At 40.1% G+C, this 26,700-nt stretch overlaps 1 protein-coding gene across 1 annotated transcript in view; it reads right to left on the bottom strand.

Annotated features, from left to right (window-relative positions):
- Nucleotides 1-502: 502 nt before the first annotated feature.
- The window catches only part of LOC109936627 (protein tyrosine phosphatase non-receptor type 1), a 34,809-nt gene continuing 8,611 nt past the window's right edge, over nucleotides 503-26,700 (bottom strand). Inside the window, exons 4-8 of the mRNA XM_020535225.2 lie at nucleotides 23,657-23,794; nucleotides 22,125-22,334; nucleotides 20,976-21,137; nucleotides 15,836-16,053; nucleotides 503-9,763 (exon numbers count right to left, since the gene is read on the bottom strand). Of these exons, the coding sequence (XP_020390814.1) occupies nucleotides 9,547-9,763; nucleotides 15,836-16,053; nucleotides 20,976-21,137; nucleotides 22,125-22,334; nucleotides 23,657-23,794 (945 nt within the window). The 3' untranslated portion in view covers nucleotides 503-9,546. The remainder of the gene's footprint in view (nucleotides 9,764-15,835; nucleotides 16,054-20,975; nucleotides 21,138-22,124; nucleotides 22,335-23,656; nucleotides 23,795-26,700) is intronic.

The raw sequence follows: 26,700 nt of genomic DNA on the forward strand, positions 1-26,700 counted from the left end.
TCCATCTCAGTTAGTCTGATCAACATATAGCTTCAGACACACAGCAATGTTGTTGACTCCTTACTGCCGTGTGAAATATCGAGCAAAACACATTGTTCAAAGGCAATTGGGGGAATGTGCAGTAAATGCTGGGCTTGCCACACCCCATAAAAAAAGTCCTTAAACTTGTTGTGACAGAAAATATGATAGTCTATAGGTTTTGTGCGTGGCTGTGGAATGTTAATGAATGCATGGTAACAGAAGGGGCAATTCACATGGAACTGAAAAGGAAGTTGTGCCAATTAAGCAAAAAGCCCCTAATCAATAATTCTAAAGATTGAAAATAACCTCAAGAATTTTCCCAATTATTAGTTGACAACTGGCTGATACACACTCTAGCTTTATAACAAGGCAACAACTTTATTTGATAATGCTTTAAAAATAGATAAAATTTTGAATTTACAACTGGAGGTCTTGAAGTTTACTATTTAAAGTATAACATATACCACGATGAAACAAAAGATTTGTTTTCAATTTGTTTTTTTATTTTAAATTAAAAATTAATGTGGTGCATGTGAAAGCCAGCTGGTAAAATTTTAAATGGTTTTGCAAAGTCTGTAAATGCTTAAAAAGCCTCAGACCTCTTTCTTGTCAAATGGTTGAACAATATAAAACCGTAGAAAATCAAACAATATCAATACATGCATAAGTAGCTAATGCTACCTGGAAAATAGCAATACAGTTACTCTTAGTCCATAAGATACTGTACAGTAAAATACACGAAGCTATTTAGTACTTCTGTGGCAAAAAGCTAATAAAAATGTGAAACAGTCAAATAGGAACATGTTAAAAGATCAGACCAGCTCAAGTAAAAAGTCAGTGAATCTTAGTTTTCTTTTAAGATTATTGATACAGAAAAGTGCAACTTTTAGCTCCCAAGTGCTTACCTATAATTTACCTATAATAAAGAAACTAGATTGAACAAAAATGGTGCACAGTTTGTTTACCATAATTCTAGGAGTGGGCTGTTTAGCTTTCAAAGTTGTTTGGCAGTGCACTTAGGAGAGGACATTCATATGATCAAACTTTCTGCTTTATGGTTTTATTTGAAGTCAAGCTATTGACAAACGCTTAGTGCAAGCAATTCATTTATCATTTTAAATTAAAGCTACAGTTCCACTGAGAAAGTTTATAAAAATAAGCTGTTTTCAACATATCACAATGAAAACAAGTTGGTAGATTTTTTAAAAAAATTGTATGCATTTGGTCCAAAAGTACATCAATTAAAACAAAAAATAATTCCAGTTAAGTCAGACACATCCCTGAAATTTATGCAAATTAGTGTGATCTTACAGAATTTGTTTCTAAAAGAAAATGTTAACAATCACATTGTTGGGAAGACTACAGGAGAAAGAGAGAACAGTAGTACTTATGTTCTTAACTTGAAGGGTTCTCTGCAACACCAGACCTAAGAATTGTATGGGCAAGGCCATACAAACAAAATACTGAAAAGATTTCCCTATTCTTCATCCGTTTAAAGTACAAAAAACAAAAATCTACTTAATTACACAGAGAAACACACCTTTGCATAATTTTATGATCCATTGATAAACTCGGATGCCATGTTACAGATAATAGCTACTACAATACTGTTTCTTGAACGGGTGCTGGTTCACATCATTCACTAAACTGCAACACTATATAGGAAATAAAAATGTTTGGACCAAAATTTTTTTTTGTTTAAAATGACAATTAAGTTGTGAACTCTGAACATTGCAATAGATGGCAAGTAATGTTTACAACAGAATACTTTTTAAACAAATTTCTTTTTGCACTTTCCTACCACTCCCTTGCTGGTGTGCAAGTTACACTTTGGAGTAATTACTGGCATGGAATCAGAAGCTTAATTTGGCCAAATGGTTTGGTGAGGAGAAAATATTACTTTCAACAGCTTATTTGAAATCCATACACTGACATACAAACAGATAAGACTCCAAAGATGACTATGTTTGATTTCAGCTTAATTTTCTAATCCAAATTAGTAAGATCTAAGCTGGAATTCTTTAAGTGTGATCAAATGTAATTGTGTAGTTATAGTGGGACACAGATTTCTACTAATGTATAAGACACATTAGAGAATCCATATGAAATGAACAGAAGGTGAATATTATTAATTATATTGAGGCAGGTACCACACTAATTGAACACAATTCTATCTAAATCAGTATTGTCCAAAACAAAAATCAAGCTTGCCAAACTTGGAGAAAATCAGGCCATGTCTGCCATAATATAAAATATGCACAATATCAAATAAACGAATGTACAGTCTTCTGGAAATAGGTCTGAGGTTTTAAATTCTCAGCAATCAACACTGACACTGCGTCAGGGGAATAACTCCAAAAAGGAATGAGTTAAACAGACAGGCATTTCTGTGGCTACAGGCATAACTACAAGATGATATGCTGCCCCACCTGTAACCAGGGTCAGGGATGTCACTGAATGGCTGCAGGAAATTCTGAAAGGGGAGGCTAGTCAGAGGTTGTGGTTTGCATTGGTACTAAACGTGGGAGGAAAGAGGAATGAGATCTTGCAACAAGAATTTAGGAAGCTAATTCTGAGGAAGGTCACCGGACCCGAAACATTAGTTCTGATTTCTCTTCAGATGCTGCCAGACTGGAGCTTTTCCAGCATTTCTGTTTTTGTTTCTAACTTACAACATCTTCAGTTCTTTTGGTTTTTATTTAGGAAGCTAGGTAGTAGATTGAAATGTAGGTCCTCAAAGGCCGCAGTCTAGTTTCTGGATTACTGCCAGTGCCATATGCTGGAGAGAATAGGAATATATGGATAGACACGTGAATGCATGGCTGAAGAGTCAGTGCAGAAGAGAGGGCTTTAGATTTGGATCACTGGGTCTGTTTCTGGGGATCATGGAACGTCTACAAATCCAATGGTTACACCTGAATCACAATAGGATCAATATCTTTGCAGAGGAGCGTGTGGACTAATTTGGCAGTGGAATGGGATAGGGAGTGGAGGTGATGTACAGACAAATATAGAAGAAAAGCCAAGTCAGTGACAGAGCATGCACAGTCAAGTTAAAACACAAAGGAAGCTCGGCAAGGTCGGATGCATTTAAATACAAGGAGTCTTGTAAGACAGATGAATTGAGGGTACTGAATAACACATGGTGATATGACAGAACTGCAATAAGGAGACATGGTTGAGGTGGGCCAGGACTGACAGCTTAATATTCCTGGGTACAGAATCTTCAGACAAAACAGGGGTGTAAAAGAGGTGGTGGTATCGCAATATTTATCAAGGAGTCAATTACAGCAATAAAGGAGGGACGATAGCTTGTAAGCTCTCCATTCAGGCCGAGCGGATAGCACCCAAAATCAAAAAAGAGGCAATCATATGTTTGGGGATCTATCACATGCTCCTAACAGTCAGAAAGAGGTGCAAGGATAGACATATAGACAAATTACAGAAGTGTAAAATTAATAAAACAGTGGGAGATTTCAACTTCCCCAAATTAACTGGGATAGACAAAGTGAAAGGCTGATCGAGGGTAGGATTCTTAAAATATATCCAGAAGCACTTTTTAAAGCCAGCATGTAGAAAGTCCTAAAAGAAACAGGATCTAATTTTTCGCAAAGCAGCTGGACAAGTGGTAGAAGTGTCAGTGAGAGAGCATTTTGATGAGAGGGCTCTTAACTCCAAAATATTCAAGGTAGAAATATAAAAGGCCAAAGATGGACCACAAATAAAAAAGTTCACAACTGGGGGAAAGCTGATTTTAATATAATGAGACAGATTTTGGCTAAAGTAGACTGGGAGCAGCTACTTGTTGGAAAATCTACATCAGAGCATTTGGAGTCAAAAAGCTGACTAGAGGTGTGAATGGCGGTAGTGCAGTGGACATGATCTACAAGAATGTCGGTAACGATTTTGACAAGGATTAGCGTGGAAGACTGGGCAAGAAGGTAGAGCCCATGGAATCCAGGGCAATTGGCAAAATGGACCCAAATTTGGCTTAGAGGCAGGAGGCAGAGCGTGACGGTCAAAGGCTGCTTTTGGAAGCCGGCGTCCAGTGGTGCTTGGTCCCTTGCTGTTTATAATATGAATTCATGTCTAAATCATGAGTGTAAGGGGTCTGATCAATAAGTTTGTATGGACATGAGAATTGTAGTGTGGTAAATAGCAAGTAGGAAAGCCTGATTGTAGGGCAATAAAGATGGGCATATCTATGGCAAATGGAATTAAATCCAGAAAAAAAGTGAGATGATGCATTTTGGAAAGACTAACATGGCAAGAGAATACACAATGAATGTTAGGATCATAGGGAGGACAGAAGATCAATGAGATTCAGATTCTTGAAGGCAACAGGTCAGGTGGAGATAAAGTAGTTAAGACAACATATCAGATGCTTGCCTTTATTTGTACTGAATACAAGCACAGGAAGATGATGGATGAATGACACTAGGAAGGATGAGACTGCACTCGAAAGAGTGTGGAGGATATTCACCAGGATGTTGTCTGGGCTGGAGTGTTTCAGCTATGAAGAGAAACTACATGGGCTGGTGGTTTCTCTTAAAGCAGAGAAGGCTGAAGGGGGACTTGAATGAGGTCTATAAATTTGAGAGGTATAGACAGATGATATAGGAAGACAGTTTTCCCCCTAGTAGAAGGGTCAATAACTAGGGTTATAGATTTAAGGTAAAAGGCTTGAGGTTTAGAAGGGGCTTATGGTGGAAAAACCCATTAGCTAATCATTGTCTTGTGCTCTGACAGAGCATTAGAAGATCATCTCTTGCCATTTATGCAGTATCTAGGCATTTAGTAAAATTGACTTCTGGTCAGCTTCCAAAAACCTGTTTACCCGATTAATAATGCCCTGTTCCTTTTAACATCTCACTTCAACAAATCTATTCTCACGATGGTGTAGTACTTTAGATCTTGTTGTGTAGCCTCAGCTTGATTAAATTGCACATTTCAAACCTGTCAGCCATGTCTGCTGCAACCGCCGTGCAAAAACAACCACCGTCTAAATAAAATCAAGTTTTTCAGGTAGCAACCTTGTCACTAGATTTCCCAAGAAAGGTTCTCAGAGCAACTGGACTACTACCCTACCAAGGCCAACCCTTTAAATCACAGTGCTTCAGATCAGCCCTACGCAACATATATAGAGGGAACAAAATTCTTCAGCCAGAGGGTGGTGAATCCATGGAATTCACTGTTGCAGAAGGCTGTGGAAGCCAATTCATTGAGTATCTTTAAGGCAGAAATAAATAGGTTATTGATAGATAGTAAGGGGATTTTGGGTTACGGCGAGAAGGTAGGAGCATTGGGATGGAGACATGTATCAGCCATGATTGAATTGGGGATCAGACGTGATAGGCGGAATGGCCTAATTCTTCTACTCTCTCTCATGGTTATGGTAACCAAATAGAAGATGAGAAGGTAGACTCTTCTGGAGTTAGCGGCCTCTTCAAGTTCTAAGGTAATAGAAAACAGACAACTGAACTATACTCTGATAAACATGTGACTATTGTTTAAGAGCAACGTGGTTGATTTTTTTTTCATTAATTGGATGGATGACAAAACGTGATCAAATGACACAAAAACTCATGACTACTGCTGAAACTTTTACACAACCCAGTACTGCAAGGCTCTGTGAATGACCAGCTTCAATTCTCCACAGATAGACAGGAATGAGCCTGTCGAAAAATCAGATTCAAATGAATGCTGATGCAGAGTCTACAAGTCAGTTTCTACAATGTTGACTATTTGTCTCTCGTCCATAACTTCCTTCGGGAAGCTGATTGTTAAAGCTGAACTCTGCATTGCCCTAAACCTTCAAACTCAACATTTCAGAACAATAAACTATGGTATTCAAATACTGATGTTTGCTTGCTCATTCAAAATCTGCTAGAAAACCTGGACCAAATTCACCTTTACAACACTTTCACATATTTGACCAAGCTCTTTTTTTAAAAAACTTGAATAAACTGAAGTATCTCAATTACATGAGGTTCATTGCACAAAGATTGATAATGGAAAGATATTTTAATAAGTCAAGTGACTAAATTTGCTGTTAATAAGAATAACGATCACTGCCAATTAAAGCAAGGTTGAATTAAGTTTCCATATTGAACAACTGGTGTCACTGTATTAATCAACTGCACACATTGCCAGAGTTATAAAGAGAAAAATATTACCAAACTGAACAAACTACTCATATGTTCTCAATCATTTTATACCTTTTGCCTTGCTTTCCTCACTTAGTCAGCATCACGGAAGGGTCTTGGGGAGGCAAGAGCTTATTTCATAATTAAGATGTGCTACTCTTCAAATAGCTGACATTCCATAAGATCCAGGTCCTATGTATTTGTCCACCGGTTTGAGATAATATATTGGAATTCCAAAATTTTGTGTGCATAACTAGGGGAGGCAATGGCCTAGTAGTAATGCTGACTAGAAATCCAGAGGCCCAGATGAGTGCTCTTGGCTTTACATCTCACCAGAGAAATTGGTGGAAATTTAAATTCAAATAAAATCTGGGGAGTCGACAGCCTAGCAGTATTACCACTGGACCAATAATCCAGAGACTCGGGTAATGTTCTGGGGGCCTGGGTTTGAATGCCACCACAGCAGCTGGCGGAATTTTAATTCAATAAATATCTGGAATTAAGAGTCCAATCATGACATGAATCCATTGTCGGAAAAATCCATCTGGATCACTGATGTCCTTTGGAGAGGAAACTGCTATCATTACCTGGTCTGGTCTATATGTGACACCAGACCCACAGTAATGGTTGAATCTTAACTGCTCTCTGGGCAGTTAGGAATGGGCAATAAATAGTGCCTAGCCAGCAATGCCCCACTGTGAATGAATAAAAAAGAAAAAGCTGGCATCAATAATGGTGCCATGAAACTGCCACTGATTGTTCTGAAACCTATCTGGCTCATAAGTTTCATTTAGAGAAGGAAATTGGCCATCTTTACACAGCATGGTCTTTGTGACTTCAGATCCACTGCAGATAGAAATGGCCCAGCAAGCCACTCAATCAATTCAAAGACAATTAGGGATGGGCAACAAATGCTGAGTATCCAGGTAGAACATGGGCATTTGCAGAGTGCTAAAAATTACAGTGGTGTGCACCATACTTCCTTTCCAACTGGTGGAGATAAAGCACAACGACTCTTAGATTAAATTGTTAAAGATCATTTTTGTGGAAAATTTATATTATATTACTGGTCCACAATCTGTTCATCGTATCAAAATGTGCAAAACACTTAATGACACAATCTAATTGTTTAATCTGTTTAATTATCTTATTGGCATGACTATTCTGGAAAGAGCAAGATCCAAGGAGCATTTTAATTAAGGCATTTAGCACAGCAGCTCAATAGCTCGTTTACGTTAAAGCAGCTATTTAGCATTTTCTGTCTTTTAAGAGGTATACCAGACCCAACTTTTAATTTTCTGTACATACAACATAACTACATAATTATACAAGAGCCTTTTAATTTAACATCTTACAATTTGAGCTTATTTACTCATTTCCGTTAGATTGCATTCAAATAATACCCCAGTGCTGAGGATTTAACATTGATGTAGGCTATTAAAATGTAGACTTTTTTGGTTGAAACTCTACAAAGTGCCTCAAATCAGCCAAAAACCTGGTAATTTATATAATGGAGGAAGTTACCAGATTAGCCAGTCATATTTCTGTACAGGAATACAGCCTAGTTCAGAGCCACTACTTGAAAAAAACCCTCCAAACATTGAACCTTACCTAGCAAAGTTAAACAACTGGAGAACTGTGCCTTGCTTAAGACAACAGGAAGTAAGACATGAGCAAGCCCTGTAGGCAATTTGGAATGTTTGGACTTGATCCTACCTACCTGAAATGTGACATTTCAATTACATCAATTAGAAAAATACACACTTGAGATATATATATATATATATATATATATATAAAATATATATACACACACACACATACACACACACACACACACACACACACGCCATACTCGATTGGAAACACAGGTATGCTCGCTTTTATATAAAAACCCAGAGAAATCAACCACTGAAGGAATAACTTGTCAGTGTCAGAACCACTGGAATTACTACCTACCAGAACAATCATGCAAAGACTTTCAATGTATGGTACACATGTTCACAGTAGTAATTAAGATATACATCTTTCATATTCTGAGCAATTACATATTTAAATGACACTAATGGAGTCTGCATGCACTCTACTACACTGGTATTCAATATACAACTGCCAGGATACATGATAATCCAGACCATTAATAATCATTCCAAAAAGCAATTCTGTAGCTTACACATGATCTTCTATTATACATCATTAGTATCCCTGCATTTTGATATACATGATCCAAAAATGTTAATTACTTTATTTTCTGATGACAACAGACTATATACTGACTACTTACAATTTTCCCTCACATTAAGTACTGGTACCCTATATTCTAGAGGGCAGTTGGCAGTCAGTTTCCAGTACGGGCGTGAAGTTTTTTTTTTAAACTTGTCTATGTGCCTTTGTTACAAGGTTGAAGAAAAATGCTATATTTGTAATACACTGTTAAAAGATTGGCAACAGTCACAAATAAATATGGAGTGAAAAAATGTTCAGTTACAAACATAGCAGGTTACATTTTGTGGCGCAGCTGTAAAAATGCTGGTGGAAATGTTTGTATTTTATATTACCCCTCCTCCATTATACAGTCACTGAGTAAGCGGAAGGCTAAATGTGAGTTAATTTTCTTTGCTTTTTGATGGTCTGTGCATGAGCAAGTACATGTGTAATGCAAAATATTTACCAGATACAGTTGAAGAGGTCTAATTTGCTGAGATACCCTGAGCGGCAGTGGAAGCCTCTTAACAAACCTGTTTTAACGAAAGCAGCAAGATAAAGCCAAAGCTTTGCTTTGATTAATGCAATTTCACCGCAGACACATCCCAAAATCCATTAGAAAAGATATATTTTTGATTACTGAAAGGTGTTCGGGAAGAAAACACAAGTTTAACATAAATGCTACATCATGTTTCTAAAGAACATATTGGGCATTTTTCACTTGGTTGTAAAAACAGCAAAACATACACTAATATTGTAATTATGAATTAAGTACACCAGGGTTACAGGATATGATTATGTCTGAACATGATTAGTTTCTCAATATCAAAAGAATGCAGTATACAACATTATTCTGCCCTACCCCAGCACACTTGCACGCACGCACACACATTAAAAATAAAGAGCTATTTGGCATTTTTACTGCTTTCTCCTGAATATTCAAGGCCCTGAGATTTGATTGTTATGCTCTTGGGACCATGGAACTACAACAAACCATAGTGCATCATCATCATCATCATCATCATCATCATCATATCCCTATAATTCGCACCCAAGCTCCAGCCTCAGAAACTAGGTTTGCTTCTTAAGACATGGACCCTCCAGTTTTTCAAAACAGCAAATATTTTATCTGTTTTACTGTACTGCAATACATACATTATCTCTGGAGTATCTGTCAATGAAAGCATACCCTGTAACAGAGGTAAGCCCCAGCTGTAAGAGCAGTGAGCACACATACATTAACCATAAAAGGTTTCCAATGTGACCATGAGTTTTTCTCTTCCACCACCACTTCATCCTCTTCACTTCTTCCTGGATTCACCTGTTTACTCATCTGCGTGGGCATTGAAGCACTTTCGCCAACATGCCTCTTCCGAAGTTCTAGTTCTGAACTAAAAGAAAAGCAAAAAAACAGTTGAGAACCATGCATATTTTACATTTTACTGATGGTATCTACATCTGATATATTAAAAATTTCAATGCATGTCAAGAATTTCTCATGTTTGAATGTCAGATGGCAAAATTAGCAGGTACATTGCAATTATGAATTAAGTATCCCCAAGATACAGAATGTATCTTGGAAGATTCTACCTTTGCCAACATTAAAAGAACACACACTGCAACAGAGACAAAACTGTTTTGTTATTTTGCTTGAATACTAAAGACCTATAAACCTGAACGATATGCTATAGACCACAGGATAACGATGAATCTTTGAAAAAAAAATTTTATCCGAATGATCTCACCAATGATGTTTTTCCTTGCAATCCAGCCTCAAAACTATAAACATAGGCCCTACAACTTTACAATAATCAGCTCTACTGTACAACATATCCAAAAAAACTGTTAACATGGTGCCAATTACAGAAACCCCCTAATCTACTTTGTTGATTATCTCAATGAGTTCTACAGACAACTGCACCATAGAGTTTTATTGGTCATGTACATATTTTATCAGGTTTCTTTTCAATTACAGCCCCATGCAAAACCACCATAAAATTGGAAATGGCTGATCATTTCCGAAAACTTCCAACATGCTTCACCTCATTTTTCTAGCAACTTGCACGAGCTAAGAACCATCCCAAAGCATTTCATAACAAAAGTTCTCTTTTTGAAGTGTAGTTACTATTGTAAGACAGGAAACGTGAGCATCAGCCTAGATTTTGTGCTTTAAGTCTCCAGCGAGGGGCTTGAACTCGGAGCCTTCAAACTCAGGTGAGTCATCTACCCACTGAGGTACAGCTGGATCACTGCTCAACTTGCTTCATCAGCTACGCATTCTGAATTGAATACAGCTGTTCAAATAATTAACAATGGAACTCCATGTCAACAGAAGTGCATTTTATATATATATCTCCTCCCGTGACCCTGATCTCGAAACCGAAAGTATCTTTAGCCTGCAGAGAGAAGACTGTCACAGAACCATCTTAACAAATTATATTTGTGAAAAATATAAATAACATGCATACACACATTTCCTATTGTTCTTTACCCCCAAAACATTAGTTACAAAATTCCACAAAATTATTTAATTATGATAAATAAGCCATGGTGAGTCTACACTACCAGAACCCATCCCCAAGAGAAAGATATACAAATTAGTTTTAAAAGGTTTTGAATTTTTCACACTTTAGAAGTATAGTTAAATAATTTTGCACCAAATATGGATGCACAGTACTTGTTTTTGTGTACTGAGGGGTTTTGGAGTTAATGTTCCCTTGCATTGACTTCTACTTATGAAAGTTGCTGCCACATATGGACCTTGGAGATCTGTGCAGCAGAAAGAAACATTAAGGAAATTTAGCTGGGCGTCCAAAAAAGCACCCTAAGCACGCAAGCATGCACATTTCAATTACAAATTGTGCCAGATGCCTTAACGGTGACGGCATTAGCCCACAAGCACTGAGAATCTTCCAGAAGCAGATTGAACTCTTCATCAGTACATTATATTGATTAACGCTACAACTGCCATTCGAGGACTCAATGCTTCACATAACACTACTTTTTTTAAAAATCACAGTGAACACACATTCAGCAACGAGAACCCCAACCAATTGTATTCATATAGGGCCATCAACTTTCAGATCGGGTGCGGATTCATTTCTTCTGGCAACGTTTAATACTGATTAGTTGCTATGTCTACAACGAGTGACATGGTTGAGTGAAGGACTTACTCATGCCTTTTGCGCAAACTTGTTAATGCCAGACAGCAGAGCCAAGTAGGTAGAGAAAGCATGTAGCTTTGCAAGCTTATCCAATAGATGGCCTATTGTCCAGACTGTAGATCAAAGAACTTCAATGGAGCCCATGGCTGGTAGTCCATATGCGGCTAAGTACACTTAAAAGATTCTGCAAGGAGACACTTCTTCCAATCAAAGCATGGTTTTCTCCTGTTTGCTGCTTGTAGTCCCACTGTTTACATTATCAGCAGCAAACGTGGAAGAAAGATGGCCCTTAATTGGTAGGGCAGTGAGCTGCGCAATCATCTTGACAATGAAAGAGAGGGAGATGACTGTGTGATAACAAGGTGTAGAGCTGGATGAACACAGCAGGCCAAGCAGCATCATAAAAGAGCAGGAAGGCTGACGTTTCGGGCCTAGACCCTTCATCAGAAATGGGGGAGGGGAAGGGGGTTCCAAAATAAATAGGGAGAGAGGGGGAGGCGGATAGAAGATGGATAGAGGAGAAGATAGGTGGAGAGGAAACAAACAGGTCAAAGAGGCGGGGATGGAGCCAGTAAAGGTGGGGAGTTAGGGAGGGGATAGGTCAGTCCAGGGAGGATGGACAGGTCAAGGGGGCGGGATGAGGTTAGTAGGTAGGAAATGGGGATGCGGCTTGAGGTGGGAGGAAGAACAGGTTAGGGAGGCGGGGACGAGCTGGGCTGGTTTTGGGATGCGGTAGTGGGAGGGGAGATTTTGAAGCTTGTGAAATCCACATTGATACCATTGGGCTGCAGGGTTCCCAAGAGGAATATGAGGTGCTGCTCCTGCAACATTCGGGTGGCATCGTTGTGGCACTGCAGGAGGCCCAGGATGGACATGTCGTCTGCGGAATAGGAGGGGGGAGTTGAAAATGGTTCGCGACTGGGAGGTGCAGTTGTTTAGTGCGAACCGAGCTTAGGTGTTCTGCAAAGCGGTCCCCAAGTCTCCGCTTGGTTTCCCTGATGTAGAGGAGGCCACAACGGGAACAGCGGATGCAGTATACCACATTGGCAGATGTGGAAAGTCTTCTTGAGACCTGGTATGGGGATGAGGGGGGGGAGGTGTAGGGGCAGGTGTAGCACTTCCTGCGGTTGCAGGGAAAAGTGCCGGATGAGGTGGGGCTGGAGGGGAGTGTGGAGCGGACAAGGGAGTCACGGAGAGAGTGGTCCCTCCGGAAAGCAGATAAGGGTGGGGAGGTAAAAATGTCTTTGGCGGTGGGGTCAGATTGCAGACGGCGGAAGTGTCGGAGGATGATGCGTCGGATCCGGAGGTTGGTGGGGTAGTACGCAAGGACGAGGGGGATTCTGCTTTGGTTGTTATTGCGGGGAAGGGGTGTGAGGGATGAGCTGCGGGAAATGCAGGAGACACGGTCGAGGGCGTTCTCGACCACTGAGGGGTGGGGTGGGAGTTGCGGTCCCTGAAAAATGAGGACATCGGAGATGTACGGGAGTGGAATGCCTCATCCTGGGAGCAAATGCGGCAGAGGCGAAGGAATTGGGAATAGGGATGGCATTCGCCTCGTCTCATCCTGGGAGCAAATGCGGCAGAGGCGAAGGAATTGGGAATAGGGATGGCATTCGCCTCCGCCGCATCTGCTCCCAGGATGAGACATTCCACTCCCGTACATCTCAGATGTCCTCGTTTTTCAAGGACCGCAACTACCCCACCGCCTCCCCCCTCCACTGGTCGAGAACGCCCTCCATCGTGTCTCCTGCATTTCCCGCAACTCATCCGTCACACCCCGTCCCCGCAATAACACCCAAAAAAGAATCCCCCTCGTCCTCGCGTACCACCTCACCAATCTCCGGATCCAACACATCATCCTCCGACACTTCCGCCATGTGCAATCCGACCCCACCGCCAAAGACATTTTTCCCTCCCCGCCCTTAACTGCTTTCCGGAGGGGCCACTCTCTCCGTGACTCCCTTGTCCGCTCCACACTCCCCTCCAGCTCCACGACACCCGGCACTTTTCCCTGCAACCACAGGAAGTGCTACACCTGCCCCCACACCTCCTCCATCACCCCCATCCCAGGCCCCAAGAAGACTTTCCACATCAAGCAGATGTTCACCTGCACATCTGCTAATGTGGTATACTGCATCCGCTGTGGCCTCCTCTACATTGGGGAAACCAAGCGGAGGCTTGGGGACCGCTTTGCGGAACACCTAAGCTCGGTTCGCAATAAACAACTGCACTTCCCAGTCGCGAACCATTTCAACTCCCCCTCCCATTCCTCAGACGACATGTCCATCCTGGGCCTCCTGCAGTGCCACAACGATGCCACCCGAAGGTTGCAGGAACAGCAACTCATATTCCGCTTGGGAACCCTGCAGCCCAATGGTATCAATGTGGATTTCACAAGCTTCAAAATCTCCCCTCCCCCTACCGCATCCCAAAACCAGCTCAGCTCGTCCCTGCCTCCCTAACCTGGTCTTCCTCCCACCTCAAGCCGCACCCCCGTTTCCTACCTACTAACCTCATCCTGCCCCCTTGACCTATCCGTCCTCCCTGGACTGACCTATCTCCTCCCTAACTCCCCACCTGCACTCACCTTTACTGGCTCCATCCCTGCCTCTTTGACCTGTCTGTTTCCTCTCCACCTATCTTCTCCTCTATCCATCTTCTATCCACCTCCCCCTCTCTCCCTATTTATTTTGGAACCCCCTTCCCCTCCCCCATTTCTGATGAAGGGTCTAGGCCCGAAATGTCAGCCTTCCTGCTCCTATGATGCTGCTTGGCCTGCTGTGTTCATCCAGCTCTACACCTTGTTATCTCAGATTCTCCAGCAACTGCAGATCCTACTATTTCTGAGATGACTGTGTGCCTGGTATCCTCGTAGCCATTATGCCTTCATAGGGGCATCACAGCCACACCCAATTTTATTACCCACTGTTGGCACACAACTATATTTCTAAAGGGTCTGCTGAATAATAATCCAGAGCACGTGCAGGACAAATGTTTCCCCTTTCTTAACTTTATCCTTACAACCAATTGGAGTGCACCTTTCATTGTGACACCAGAATCAGTACAGGTTGAGCATGCAACTTGCATATGCCTTGGTCAGCATGATTCATTTACACACTGGATAAATATATTGGAGCATTAGGAATAAGGCTAAGTAAACTTTCAACCTTTGTCTTGATTCTGTCATGGGATTTGACATTGCACACAAGGCATTTGTTGATCATCCAGAATTGCAGGAGAACTGTGTGGCTCACTAAGCCATTTAAGAGTCATCCACATCGCTATTGGTCTCGAGTTAAATGTAGGTCACAACAGCTAAGGATGGCAGATTTTATCCCCTAAAAAGAACATTTCGCACCAGATGGTTTTCACAAATGACTGCTTCATGGCTATTGTTACTGAGACTAGCTTTACACTGTAGATTTATTAATTGCATTTTAATTTCTATTTGTTATTGTGGGATTTGACCCCATGCTGCCAAAGCATTAGTCTTGACCCCTAGATTACTAGTCATCTGACATCACCACTATACCACTATCTGACCACTGTAGCAACTGCCTGAAGCAATTTTTATAATTAGATGAGTAAAAAGAATAGATGAGTAGAAAGAAGAGACACATGGATTTTTTTAAAACCTCACTTCAAGCTGCTGCTGATTAATCACACCAAGACCCTATGGCCACCACAAAACAATAGCAAATCCTACAATTTTTGGTTAATGATAAATATGCAAAAGGATTTTGTACAGTCATGCCAATCCCAATTTAAGGCAGCTGCAGCCTGAGCTAAAATTATCCTTGAAAAATAAAAAGTAAATTACTTACTTTCTCAGGTGGAATAAGAAGTTCAAATTTTGATTTAAGAAAGCTGTATTAAAGATTAAATCATTTTCCTTTTATTTACTGAATGCATCGACTTTTATGTTACGAGTCAAATACAATATATAGCTTTACTAACTTTCAAAAATATAATTGCCTACAGCTTAACTTGAGCCAAGATTTTCAAACAACACTGTTGCAATGGAGAGTTGTTGATTCATGATTGGCTAAATCTAAAGTGGTTAGTTAGTATTTTCAAAAACACCTTTCAGGAAGTTCCTTTTTATTTAGCGCTAATGTAATATGTATCATGAAATTTAAACATCTTTCTACTGAAAACACTAGCTTTCAAGTTTAACAATGGAAATGTCAGAATGCATTCAAACATACAATAATGACTTAAGGAAAATAAAAACATACCCACTTCAATAATTTTAAAATTGTTTTAAACCGGTCTGAGTAGATTAGCTTTTCCAAATACCTTTCTGGTCTTGAACTGCTAAGTTGATTCATTATACCATCATGACTTTCTTCCTGTTTCTTCTCACAGGTTCTTTCATTTGGTTCAGTAAAGGACATTCTATGATCCGGTGCTTTACCATTCGGTGTCTCAGTTGTCCTTTTTGGAGGCCGTGGGGGTGGAGGACTATGCTCTGGAGGTGGGTCAAGATCTTCATTTGATAGCTCTTTCCACTGTTCCTTAAATTAAGAACACAAGATTTTAAAAAGGTAATCAAAACTGGTTTTAAGAAAGGTAATCATTCAATTAATTTTCACTCTCCATCTCACGTTCGATACAATCCAACCATGCTTAGAGTCAGAGATGCACAGCACACAAAAGAGACCCTTCGGTCCATGACGACCAGCTATCCTAAAGAAATCTAGTCCCATTTCCCAGCATTTGGCCCATATCCCGCTAAACCCTTCCTATTCTTATATCTATCCAGATGCCTTTTAAATGTTGTAATTGTACCAGCCTCCGCCACCACCTCTAGCAGGTCATTCCATACATGCAACACTACTTGCATGAAAAAGTTGCCCCTCAAGTCCCTTTTAAATCTTTCCCCTCTCACTGTAAACCTACGCCCTCTAGTTCTGGACTCCCCTACCCTGGGGAAAAGGCCTTGTCTATTCACGCTATCCGTGCCCTTCATGATTTTATAAGCTTCTTTAAAGTCACCTCTCAGCCGCAGTTTAAATGTGGATAGCTGGCTGCAAGAGAATAGGAACAACACAGTTCAGCATAATCCTGTGCTACCCAAATATCTACAGGCACAGACTTTCTGTGAGGATGAGATCACTGCGCAGGGATCAGATGCAGAAGCAGTTGATATTTCTCTTCAATACAGAAAGCTAATTTTAGTCGTTCCACTAATAGCTCAACAGAGACCAGCTAACTGAACAATCTCTAGGAATTAAACTCAGGACCTTCCTGTTCTGCAGGCTCCATCCACACCACAGATAACTAACCTACAGTCTATCTAAACAGTTTTCAGTCACTCACTCATCTTGTAGTTAAATAGAATACTGACACTGTACCATATCAATATTACCCCAGGCTCAGATCAGTACACTCCACAAAACCAAAATGAATGCTCCATTTCCTATGCCAACCATTACTATACCTCAAGTGAGTCTGTTATATTAGATGCAATTCTTGTCAAGTTATGGACATTGTGCTTCACAGAGCTACTGAGGAAAATAGTTGAACTGTTCAAATTCTTGTTTTAAGAACTGTTGAAGGGAGAAAGAAAAAAAAAAAAAGTATGATAATTCCATACTCTAGTTGGAACTGAAACCACTTGACGGGTCTTCACTTCCATATCACAGAAGGAAGTGCTGACAGAGGCTTGCTACTACTTTTACTAAATAAGATAGCTTCATAAAAAAGAGTGTTTTTTTCATTTGCTGGACGTGGGTGTCGCTAGCTGGCCAGCATTTATTACCCATCCCTAATTGGTGGTGGTAAGTTGCGTTCTTGAACCACTGCAGTCCACCTGCTGTGGATTGATCCACAATGCCCTTACGAAGGGAATTCCAGGATTTTGATCCAGCGACAGTGAAGAAACAGCAATATATTTCCAAGTCAAGATGTTGAGTGGCTTGGAGAGGAACTTGAAGGTGGTGGTGTTCCCATGTATCTGCTGCTCTTGTCCTTCTAGATGGACGTGGTCGTGGATTCAGAAGGTGCTGTCTGAGGCTATTTGGTGAATTCCTGGGTTGTATCTTGTAGATAGTACACACTGCTGCTGAGCATCAGTGGTGGAGGAGGGAGTGAATGTTGCGGTTATAGTGCCAATCAAGTGGCTGCTTTGTCCTGAATGGTGTCAAGCTTCTGCAGTGTTGTTGGGGCTACTTTCATCCAGGCAAGTGGGGAGTATTCTATCACATTCCTGGCTTTCCCCAAAGCCTGTCCACTAGATACAAGGCATGATTCAGGAGTTACTCGTCACAGTATTCCGAACTTCTGGCCTGCTCTTGTTACCACTATGTTTATGTAGAGTCCAGGTGAGTTTCTGATTAATGATAATGCCCCAGGACATCGATTAAGTTGGGGAGGGGGTGTGATGGTGGCTTTTCAGTGATGGTAACACCACTTAATGTCAAGGGGCAGTAGTTAGATTGTCTTTTATTGGTGGATGGTCATCGCCTGACATTTATGTGATGTGAGTATTACTTGCCATTTCTCAGCTCAAGCCTGGATATTGGCCAGATCTTGTTGCATTTGAACATGGACTGCTTCAGTATCGGAGGAATCACAAATGGTGCTGAACACTGTGCAATCATTGGCGAACATCCCCAATGTGACTTCATGATGGAGGGAAGGTCACTGATGAAGCAGCTGAAGATGGTTGGGCCTAAAACACTGCCCTGAGGATCTCCTGCACAGATGTCCTGGAGCTGAGACGACTGACCTCCAATAACCACAACCAGCTTGCTACGTGTCAGGGATGACTCCAACCAGACTGTTTGCCCGATACCTATTGATTCCATTTTTGCTAGGGTTCCTTGATGTTACACTTTATCAAATTCAGCCTTGATGTCAAGGGCTGTTATTCTCACCTCACCTCTTGAATTCGGGTGTTTTATCCATGTTTGAACCAAGGCTGTAATGAGGTAAGGGGCTGAATGGCCCTGGCAGAACCTAAACTAGGCATCACTCAGCAGGTTACTGCTGAGCAAGTGCTACTTGAAAGCACTGTCGATGGCACCTTCCAACACTTTACTGATGATTGAGAGTAGCCTGATGGGTTGGTAATTGACAGGGTTGGATTTGTCCTGCTTTTTAAATGTTCAGAATATACTTGTACATTTTCCACATTGTTGGGTAGATGTCAGTATTGTAACTATACTGGAAGAGCTTGGCTCGGGGAGCAGCAAGTTCTGCAGCATAAGTCTTCAGTACTATTGTCAGAATGTTGTCAGGGTCCATAGCCTTTGCAGTATTCAAGGTCTTCAATGATTTCTTGATATCACATGGAGTGAATCGAACTGATTGAACTGGTATCTGTAATGCTAAGGAAGCAGAGGTGGATCATCCACATGACACTTCTGGCTGAAGATTGCTGCGAAAGCTTCAACTTTATCTTTTGCACTCATGTGCTGGGCTCTTCTATCATTGAGGATGGGGATATTTGTGGAGCCTACTCCTTCAGTGAGGTGTTCATTCACCGCTATTCATGATTGCAGTCCTGCCATTTCCAGAGCTTAGATCTGATCCTTTGGTTGTGGGATCGCTTGCTGCTTATGGTATTTAGCATGCAAGTAATCCTGTTTGGTGGTTGACACCTCATCTTCAGGTATGCCTGGTGCTGTTCCTGACATGTCCTCCTGCACTCTCCATCGAATCAGGTTGAATCCCTGTCTTGATCGTAATTGTTGAGTGGGAGATATGCCGAGCCATGAGGTTACAGGTTGTGGAGTGCAATTCTGCTTTTGTTGATGGCCCACAGTGCCTCATGGATGCCCAGTCTCGAGCTGCCAGATCTGTTCGAAGTCTGTACCATTTAGCACGAAGATAGTGCCACATAACACGATGGAGGTTATTCTCAATGTGAAGGTGGGACTTTGTCTTCACAAGGTCTGTGTGGTGGTTGCTCTCACCGATACTGTCACGGACAGACGCATCCACAGCTAGCAGGTTGATAAGGAGGTAGTCAAGTATGTTTGCCCGCTTGTGGCTCCCTCACCACTTGCTGCAGACACAGTCTAGCAGCATGTCCTTTAGGACCCAACCAACTCCATCAGTAGCACTACTGCCCTAACCATCTACAGTGCTTCCTCCAAATATTGTTCAATGTGGAGAAGTACCAATTCATCAGCTGAAGGAGGACGTGACGTGGTAACCAACAGGAGGCTTCCTTGCCCATGTTTAACCTGAAGCCACAAGATTTCATGAGGTCTAGAGTCAATGTTGAGGAATCCCACAGCAACTCCTCCCAATTGTATATCATTGTGCCACCACCTCTGTCGGGTCTGTCCTGCCAGTGGGATAGGACATATCCAGGGATGGTGGTGCCTGAGACATTGTCTGTAATGTATGATTCCATGAGTATGACTATGTCAGGCTGCTGCTTGCTCTCCCAATTTTGGCCCTAGCCCCCAAATGTTAGTAAGGAGAACTTTGCAGGGTTGACAGGGCTGTTTCTGCCATTGTCTTTTCCAATGCCTAAGCTGATGCCTGATGATTCATCCGGTTTCATTTCTTCAAGACTTTGTAGCGATTGGTACAACTGAATGGCTTGGTAGGCCATTTCAGAGGGCAACTGAGAGTCAACTACACTGCCATGGGTCTGGAGTCACATGTAGACTAGATCAGGTGAGAATAGCAGATTTCCTTCCCTGAAGGACAGTGAACCAGACAGGCTTTTCCAACAATCGGCAATGATTTCATGGTCATCAGTAGGTTCTTAATTTTTTATTACATTCAAATTCCACCATCTGTCATGGCAGGATTCGAACCTGGGTCCCCAAAACAATAGCCGAATTTCTGGATTAATAGTCTAGCCAGGCCCTCGCCTTAAGTGGGTCCTTTGTCGAAAAGTTTTGTCACCTGGATAAAGCACTTAACAATAATGGGTTTTAATGCTATTACTTTGTAACGCAATTTAAATGCATTTGTCTAGACTGTTGAAAGTCCAGTAATAATACATAGAGAAGTAAATTATGCATTAACAGTTAAATCTTAATTTTGTTTATTTTACTGGTACATTTGCTTTAGAAACCAATGATAAATTCTTCTGTAAGCATCAGTTAGCTAGAGTCAGGAGACTGCAGATTCAAGCTTCGCTACAGACTCAAGCACACATGGTAATGTCTTAAGGGAATGCAACACTGGAGGTAATGCCCTTTCAGTTAACCAGAGAAACATCATCAGATGTACCTAAGGTTCCACAGAACTTCTAAAGTCAACCAGCTGTCATAATTGATCTGTCATCTAACAACTACAATAGTCACTGATCTAACTTGATGTTAGTGGCACCTTGAGGTGCACAAGCTGGCTGTTGTATTTATCTGTGTAACACTTCAGAAATATTATGCTGCATGTGAAGTGCTGTAACATATCCTGTTGTAAGATTCCCTTAACGATCAAAATCAGTCAAACATACTGAAGTACTTACTTGTACAGAGGAGTCTCCCATAATGAATTTGGCCCCTTCAATAATAGCCATATAGGAGAAACGCATTTGATCAGCTGTTTGAATGAGACCCATACGATATTTTCTCATTTCTAATAAAACTTCCTTAATATTCACAGACAAAGGATCTTTCCGCTTGTCCATCTGCCAATGAGTCATACATTGGGATTAAATCAAGGCAACCACAGTTCAGTTATACAGTTCCAATTAGTTTCATTTGAGCACTTTGGGATGAAGTATCCTTAATTCTTGTTACAGTTTGTCTATATAATAAGTGCACACACTCATACAAATGCACTGAAGAGTCAATGTGTCTGTGTGGTGAGGTGCAAGTGAAGAAAGTGAATGACCCGGTGGCCAATAGTTATACAATGTATATCTACAACATTGATCATTGTCCTATAAAGAATTTTAAAAAATTGAATAAGATTTTTTAGAATTTGATCCTTAGATATTTTCATCTATGTATTAACTGAATTGACAGCAAATCATGGTCTGGAATGTGGAGTGTGATAATGATGCTGGCCATAAAAGACAGCTTGCTTCAAGCCTGCTAGCATAACCTGTGGAACCTTAGTTGTAATTTTAGTTGTAAATACCAGGAGCAAATTAGTAGCAGTAAAAAGGTTGTAAATTTTAGGCTGTGCATCAATTTAACAAAAAAAAATGCTGTTTTCTCTACTAACAATTGATTGCTGGATTGATGGCCTTGTCACAGAAATATTTACTATGCAAAATATTGAGCTTGAGGCAACATTTTCTTCACAGGCTATTCAGAAATTAACACAAACGAATTTCCTTTAGTCAAGATGGGCTCTCAAACAGTAATTAATTTTTTTTAATGTGATTTGTACTCAAGTTGTTTTTCTCCTTATTTTCTGTCTGGTTTCTTTAGACTTTCTTGGTTGATGATCAGAAAAGTATGCGGCAGAATTGATTATAATGTGCAAATAGGTAATATGCTGTTTTGTCTTGAGAATTGTGTCCAGAAAGAAAAGTACGTAATTTAACAAACAAATTTCCTTCCACGTGCGCAGTCATAATCTGTCATTTCTTTGTTGAAAGGCAAAATTTTTAAACCAAACCCTGAATTCTGTCAGGGATCTATACAAAATATTAAAATTCACTTACCAGAAGGAGGCAAGTATCGACCAAAGAAAAGGTGCCAGATCGTCCTATCCCTGCACTGCAATGAACCATTATAGGTCCGTACTCTGGATTTAGTGAGCCAGATTCCCTCACTTTGAAAAGGAAGTTAAGGAATGAAGCAGGTGATTCTGGTACTCCAAAATCAGGCCATGTGGTATAATGAAAGTGCAATATTTCCCTGCTTTCTTTGGTCTAGATAGAGTGATAACAAAAGAATAAATGTCAGTGTACGTGATATGTTTTCTATAAAAATCTTTAAGCCCTTCATACATCTTCCAAAATACAATTTTTGTTTGGAATTTCAGTCATCTGAAATTCAATTGATGCTAACAGAACTTAGAAGGAACGAGGAACATCAGCAAGCTGACTAATATAAACTGGTGGTCTATCTTATGAAAACTTTTAGAAGTTAATAGATAATGCTTAATATATAAACCACAAGCTTCAGCTTAAATATTTTCAATGACATTAATCATTATAGTTTTGGAAATAATTGCAGTTAGGATGGAAATGAGAAATGAGAAATGATAAACGCAAGAAGTCACTTTTGGGGGTGGTGTATTGGCCCCTAACAGTAAACACATGGTAGGGTGGGGTATAAATAAATAAATAAGTAAATAAATAAGTAGATAGATAGATAAATAAATAAATAAAAAAACAGCCCCTCAAAAGGGCACAGTGCTAACTGGAATTGAAATTTTATTTTGCATTAGTCTTCACTATAAAAAGGTATAAGTAACATCACTGAGCAATGATAAATCAAGAAATAGAAGGGACGGAGGAACTCAGTAAAATCATAATCACAGAAGTGGTATGAGTAAATTGTTGATGCTGTGGATCAAGAGCACAGTTCATGATGGACTACATCCTCCTGCCTTAAAAAATGTAGCACGTTGATGCATTGGTTTTAGTTGTCAAAATTCCTCTGATTCAGGAATAGACCCATTAGATTGATGATACACAATGTAACTCCCCTATTTGGAAGGAAATCAGAAAGCAGAAAACTATAGACCAATTAGCTTAACATTTTATCTGAGGGAAAGTATTAGAAAATGTTATTTAAATTACTGCAGGGAACTTGAATAGACTCAAGTCAATCTAAACCTGGTTTTGTGAAGGAGAAATCATATTTGATCAATCGATTGGAGTTCTTTGAGCAGGCATGCACATGATGTGGATAAAGGTGAATCAAATGAAGTACTGTACAATACTTAGATCCCCAGAAAGCATTTGATAAAGTACCACAAAAAGTTATTATAGAAAGTAAAATCTCATAGAAGGTGTAACGTATTGGCATGGATAGTAGACTGGTTTGTTAACAGGAAGTAAAGGGTAAAAGTAAATATATGTCTTTTTCAGGTTGGCAACATGTAACAAATGGTGTGCCCAAGGGATCTGTGCTGGTGTTTTCCTGGTGGAAATCAGTATCCATGTTTGGGTTCTATATTTTGTCAGATAAAAAGAGAGTTCTAGTTCAAAGTCTGAAGTTCCCAAATTCAGTCTAAAGTACTTACTGCGAGGTTTTCCACTTCCAATTGCCGTACTGTATAGTATGATTTCACATCTTCAGAAATTAAAGTTAACTTGAATTTTGTGTCTGTGAACATCATTTCCCCTTCTTCTTTACTTGGCCAGTACTTTGCACATTTTACCTAGAATTGAAAGGAACTTTTTAAAAAATTGGCATTCATCTTGCACTAATGCGAGTGTTTTCTGCAACTAAAAGTGTACCAACTCTACTTATTATATTCCAAAAAGATATTCCTGTTACTGAAATAATATTTAATGAAGTTATTTCTGGCTAGATAGTAACTTTGTGGATTAATAGAAATAAAACATGCCTAAACTTTCTATCTAGTTACATCTTAAAACACACAAAAGTAGTAGCACAATAAAAGACAAAAGTTTCATAGAAGCACCTTGCTTTCTATTAAAATATAAAACATTATATTTAAAAAGGCATTTCTGAAGAAGGGTCCTAACCCAAAGCGTCAGCTTTCCTGTTTCTCTTATGCTGCCTGGCCTGCTATGTTCCTCCAGCTCCACACTTTGTTATCTCTGACTCCAGCATCTGCAGTTCTCGCTATCTCATATTTAAAAAGGCAATGGTTTTAATAATCAGCTTCACATTAAAAAGACGACAATTCTAACAGGATATACTGAAGAAATGTCACATTTGGTGAGAGATTAAGTAAATTTCACTGAGGTAAGAAAAAGGGAAAAATTCACTGAGGTAAGTAAAGCACTTGCGTTAGTTTTTCATGGATGAATAGGCTGTGAATCAAGTTAAGAACTGCTAATATTTAAAATCTGAATACCCTGTTTTAACTGACATAATTATACAAAATTTTGCTTCTTTTAAAAACAAAAAGTTTTACATATAGAACAAACTTAAAGCAAATACAATTAACACTAGAGCTTATACCGACATTACCCATGCCCTCGGGTGTATGTCTTTCTTTCTCCTAGAATGCGCTTATACATTACAGTCTCTTAAAGTATTGACTTCTATAGCAACCAACCATAAATACGCAGTAAAAACCGAAAGAACTGCGGATGCTGTAAATCAAGGACAAGAACAGAAGTTGCTGGAAAAGCTCAGCAGGTCTGGCAGCATCTGTGAAGAAAAAATCGTTAACACTTTGGGTCCAGTGGCCCTTCCTCAGAACCATAAATATGCCACAGTCATCTGAAAATTTTTTTTCTTAGTTCCAGCTGTCTCCATGTACTCTCTCATGACTGTGAATGCCTCAGCCCTGATTCTTGTTATTTTTCAATACTTCCAAGCTAATTCAGCTGGCTACTTTAAATTGCAAGACAACACTTGAGATTTACAAGAAATTCTCCCACCATCTCCAAACTAGGCAATTTCCAGCTTCCATTCCTTCAAGAATCAAACGGAGATGATGGCTGCCTTCCATGCAAAGAAATATAGTGGTCGGGGTTTTACTCAGCTTACGATGCAGGTGGAGAAATGGTGGCAAAATGGTAATATGACTGGATTGGTAATGCAGAACACCCAAGCTAATGGGTCTGGGGACATGTTTGAATCCCATCATGACAGATAATCAACTTTTTAGGGGTCTTGCAGCACAGTGGTAAGCATCCCTACCTCTAGACCAGAAAGTGTGGTTCAAGCCTCACTTGTTCTAGAGGACTTTTTAACATGTTTGAATAGGCTGATTAAAAATATCTAGAATTCAGGTTAACCCAATTATCAGTTTTTTTTTGTAAAAGAAAAGTCCTCTCTTGGTAAAGTGCAAACCAAATCAGTTCCAAAATGCAACTAACTCTTTCCACAAAAGCATTCAGATAAATAGTAACCAGAAAAATCTCAGTAAGCTCCACCCATCTCCATGATGAAGACATTTGCTATGGTTGTCCTCAAACTACCGCGAGTTTCATTACGCCTTATCTATAATTTCTTCTTTGATCCAGTGAGGTAACCTTTTAGGGTTTGCAATGTTTTAAAATGAATTTAGATCCAACTGCAGAACACAAGCACCCCTCTGGATTGCACTTCTTGCAAGTGTCAGAAACATCTTCACTCCAGCGTTTTAGGTGAATAAGCCCACTTACTGTCTTATAGCTCTTTATTCTCCAGCCTGACTTCAGTGGAACAAATATGGGTTACCTTTTGAAATGCTTTCTTTAAAAAAGTGTTCTGGCAATCTGTAAAAGGTCATCATTTAATTATCCTTACACTTACCACAATAATCTTCCCAGAGCTAAATATTTCTAAAATATAAACATGAACCACCAGCTAAAATTTTCACAACTAGTGAGATACTAGACAAGGAAGAACACCTCCTGGTTTTCCACTTGGGAACCCTGCAATCTTCTGGACTCCATATCAAGTTCAATTATTTTGGGGCCCCGAGCATCTCCTTACCCCAATCACCAGATAACAAGCCTTGTCATCACATGGGCTGTTACCACAAACAAGCCATTGTCAGCCACTAACTGCCCCCGTTAGCAGCTATTCATTCTCCCAGGCTGACCTTTACACATTCCTTAGTCTGCCCAACTGTGTCTCTTTGTCGGCTCTATCTCCGCCTGTCGTTTACTCTTTTCCCCCTCCCTTTCTGCAGTATTTGTACCAACCTTTTCCTAGTTACAACCAATTCTGAGAAGGGTCACTGAAGCTGAAACATTAACTCTCTTCTCTCCAGACACTGTCAGACCTGCCGAGTCTTTCCAGCAATTCCTGCTTTTTTTAAAACTAGACATGGAAGTTGGCAAGAACAGCAGATGGCCAACTGTGCAAAAGAAAACAAGTTGCAGAAAGTGAGGAAAAACGCCGTTGCAACTCAAGTACAAAAAAAGCACTAACCCCTGATGGCATAATTCCTGCATTGCTGAGAAATCAGTTTGGATCTGCTGACCATAATTTTTCAAATATTTGTATACCAAGCAGGTATCACAATTGATTATTACCAACGTAAGGGTACTGTGCCTTTGGGCCAGGAGACCTGGGCTCAAGTCCCAACTGCTCCAGAGGAGTGTTCTTTCATTTCTGAACAGGCTGATTAGAAAATATATAACACAGCGAAAGAAA

Source organism: Rhincodon typus, chromosome 19, assembly GCF_021869965.1.
Source record: "Rhincodon typus isolate 14 chromosome 19, sRhiTyp1.1, whole genome shotgun sequence".
NCBI classification, from domain to species: Eukaryota; Metazoa; Chordata; class Chondrichthyes; order Orectolobiformes; family Rhincodontidae; genus Rhincodon; species Rhincodon typus.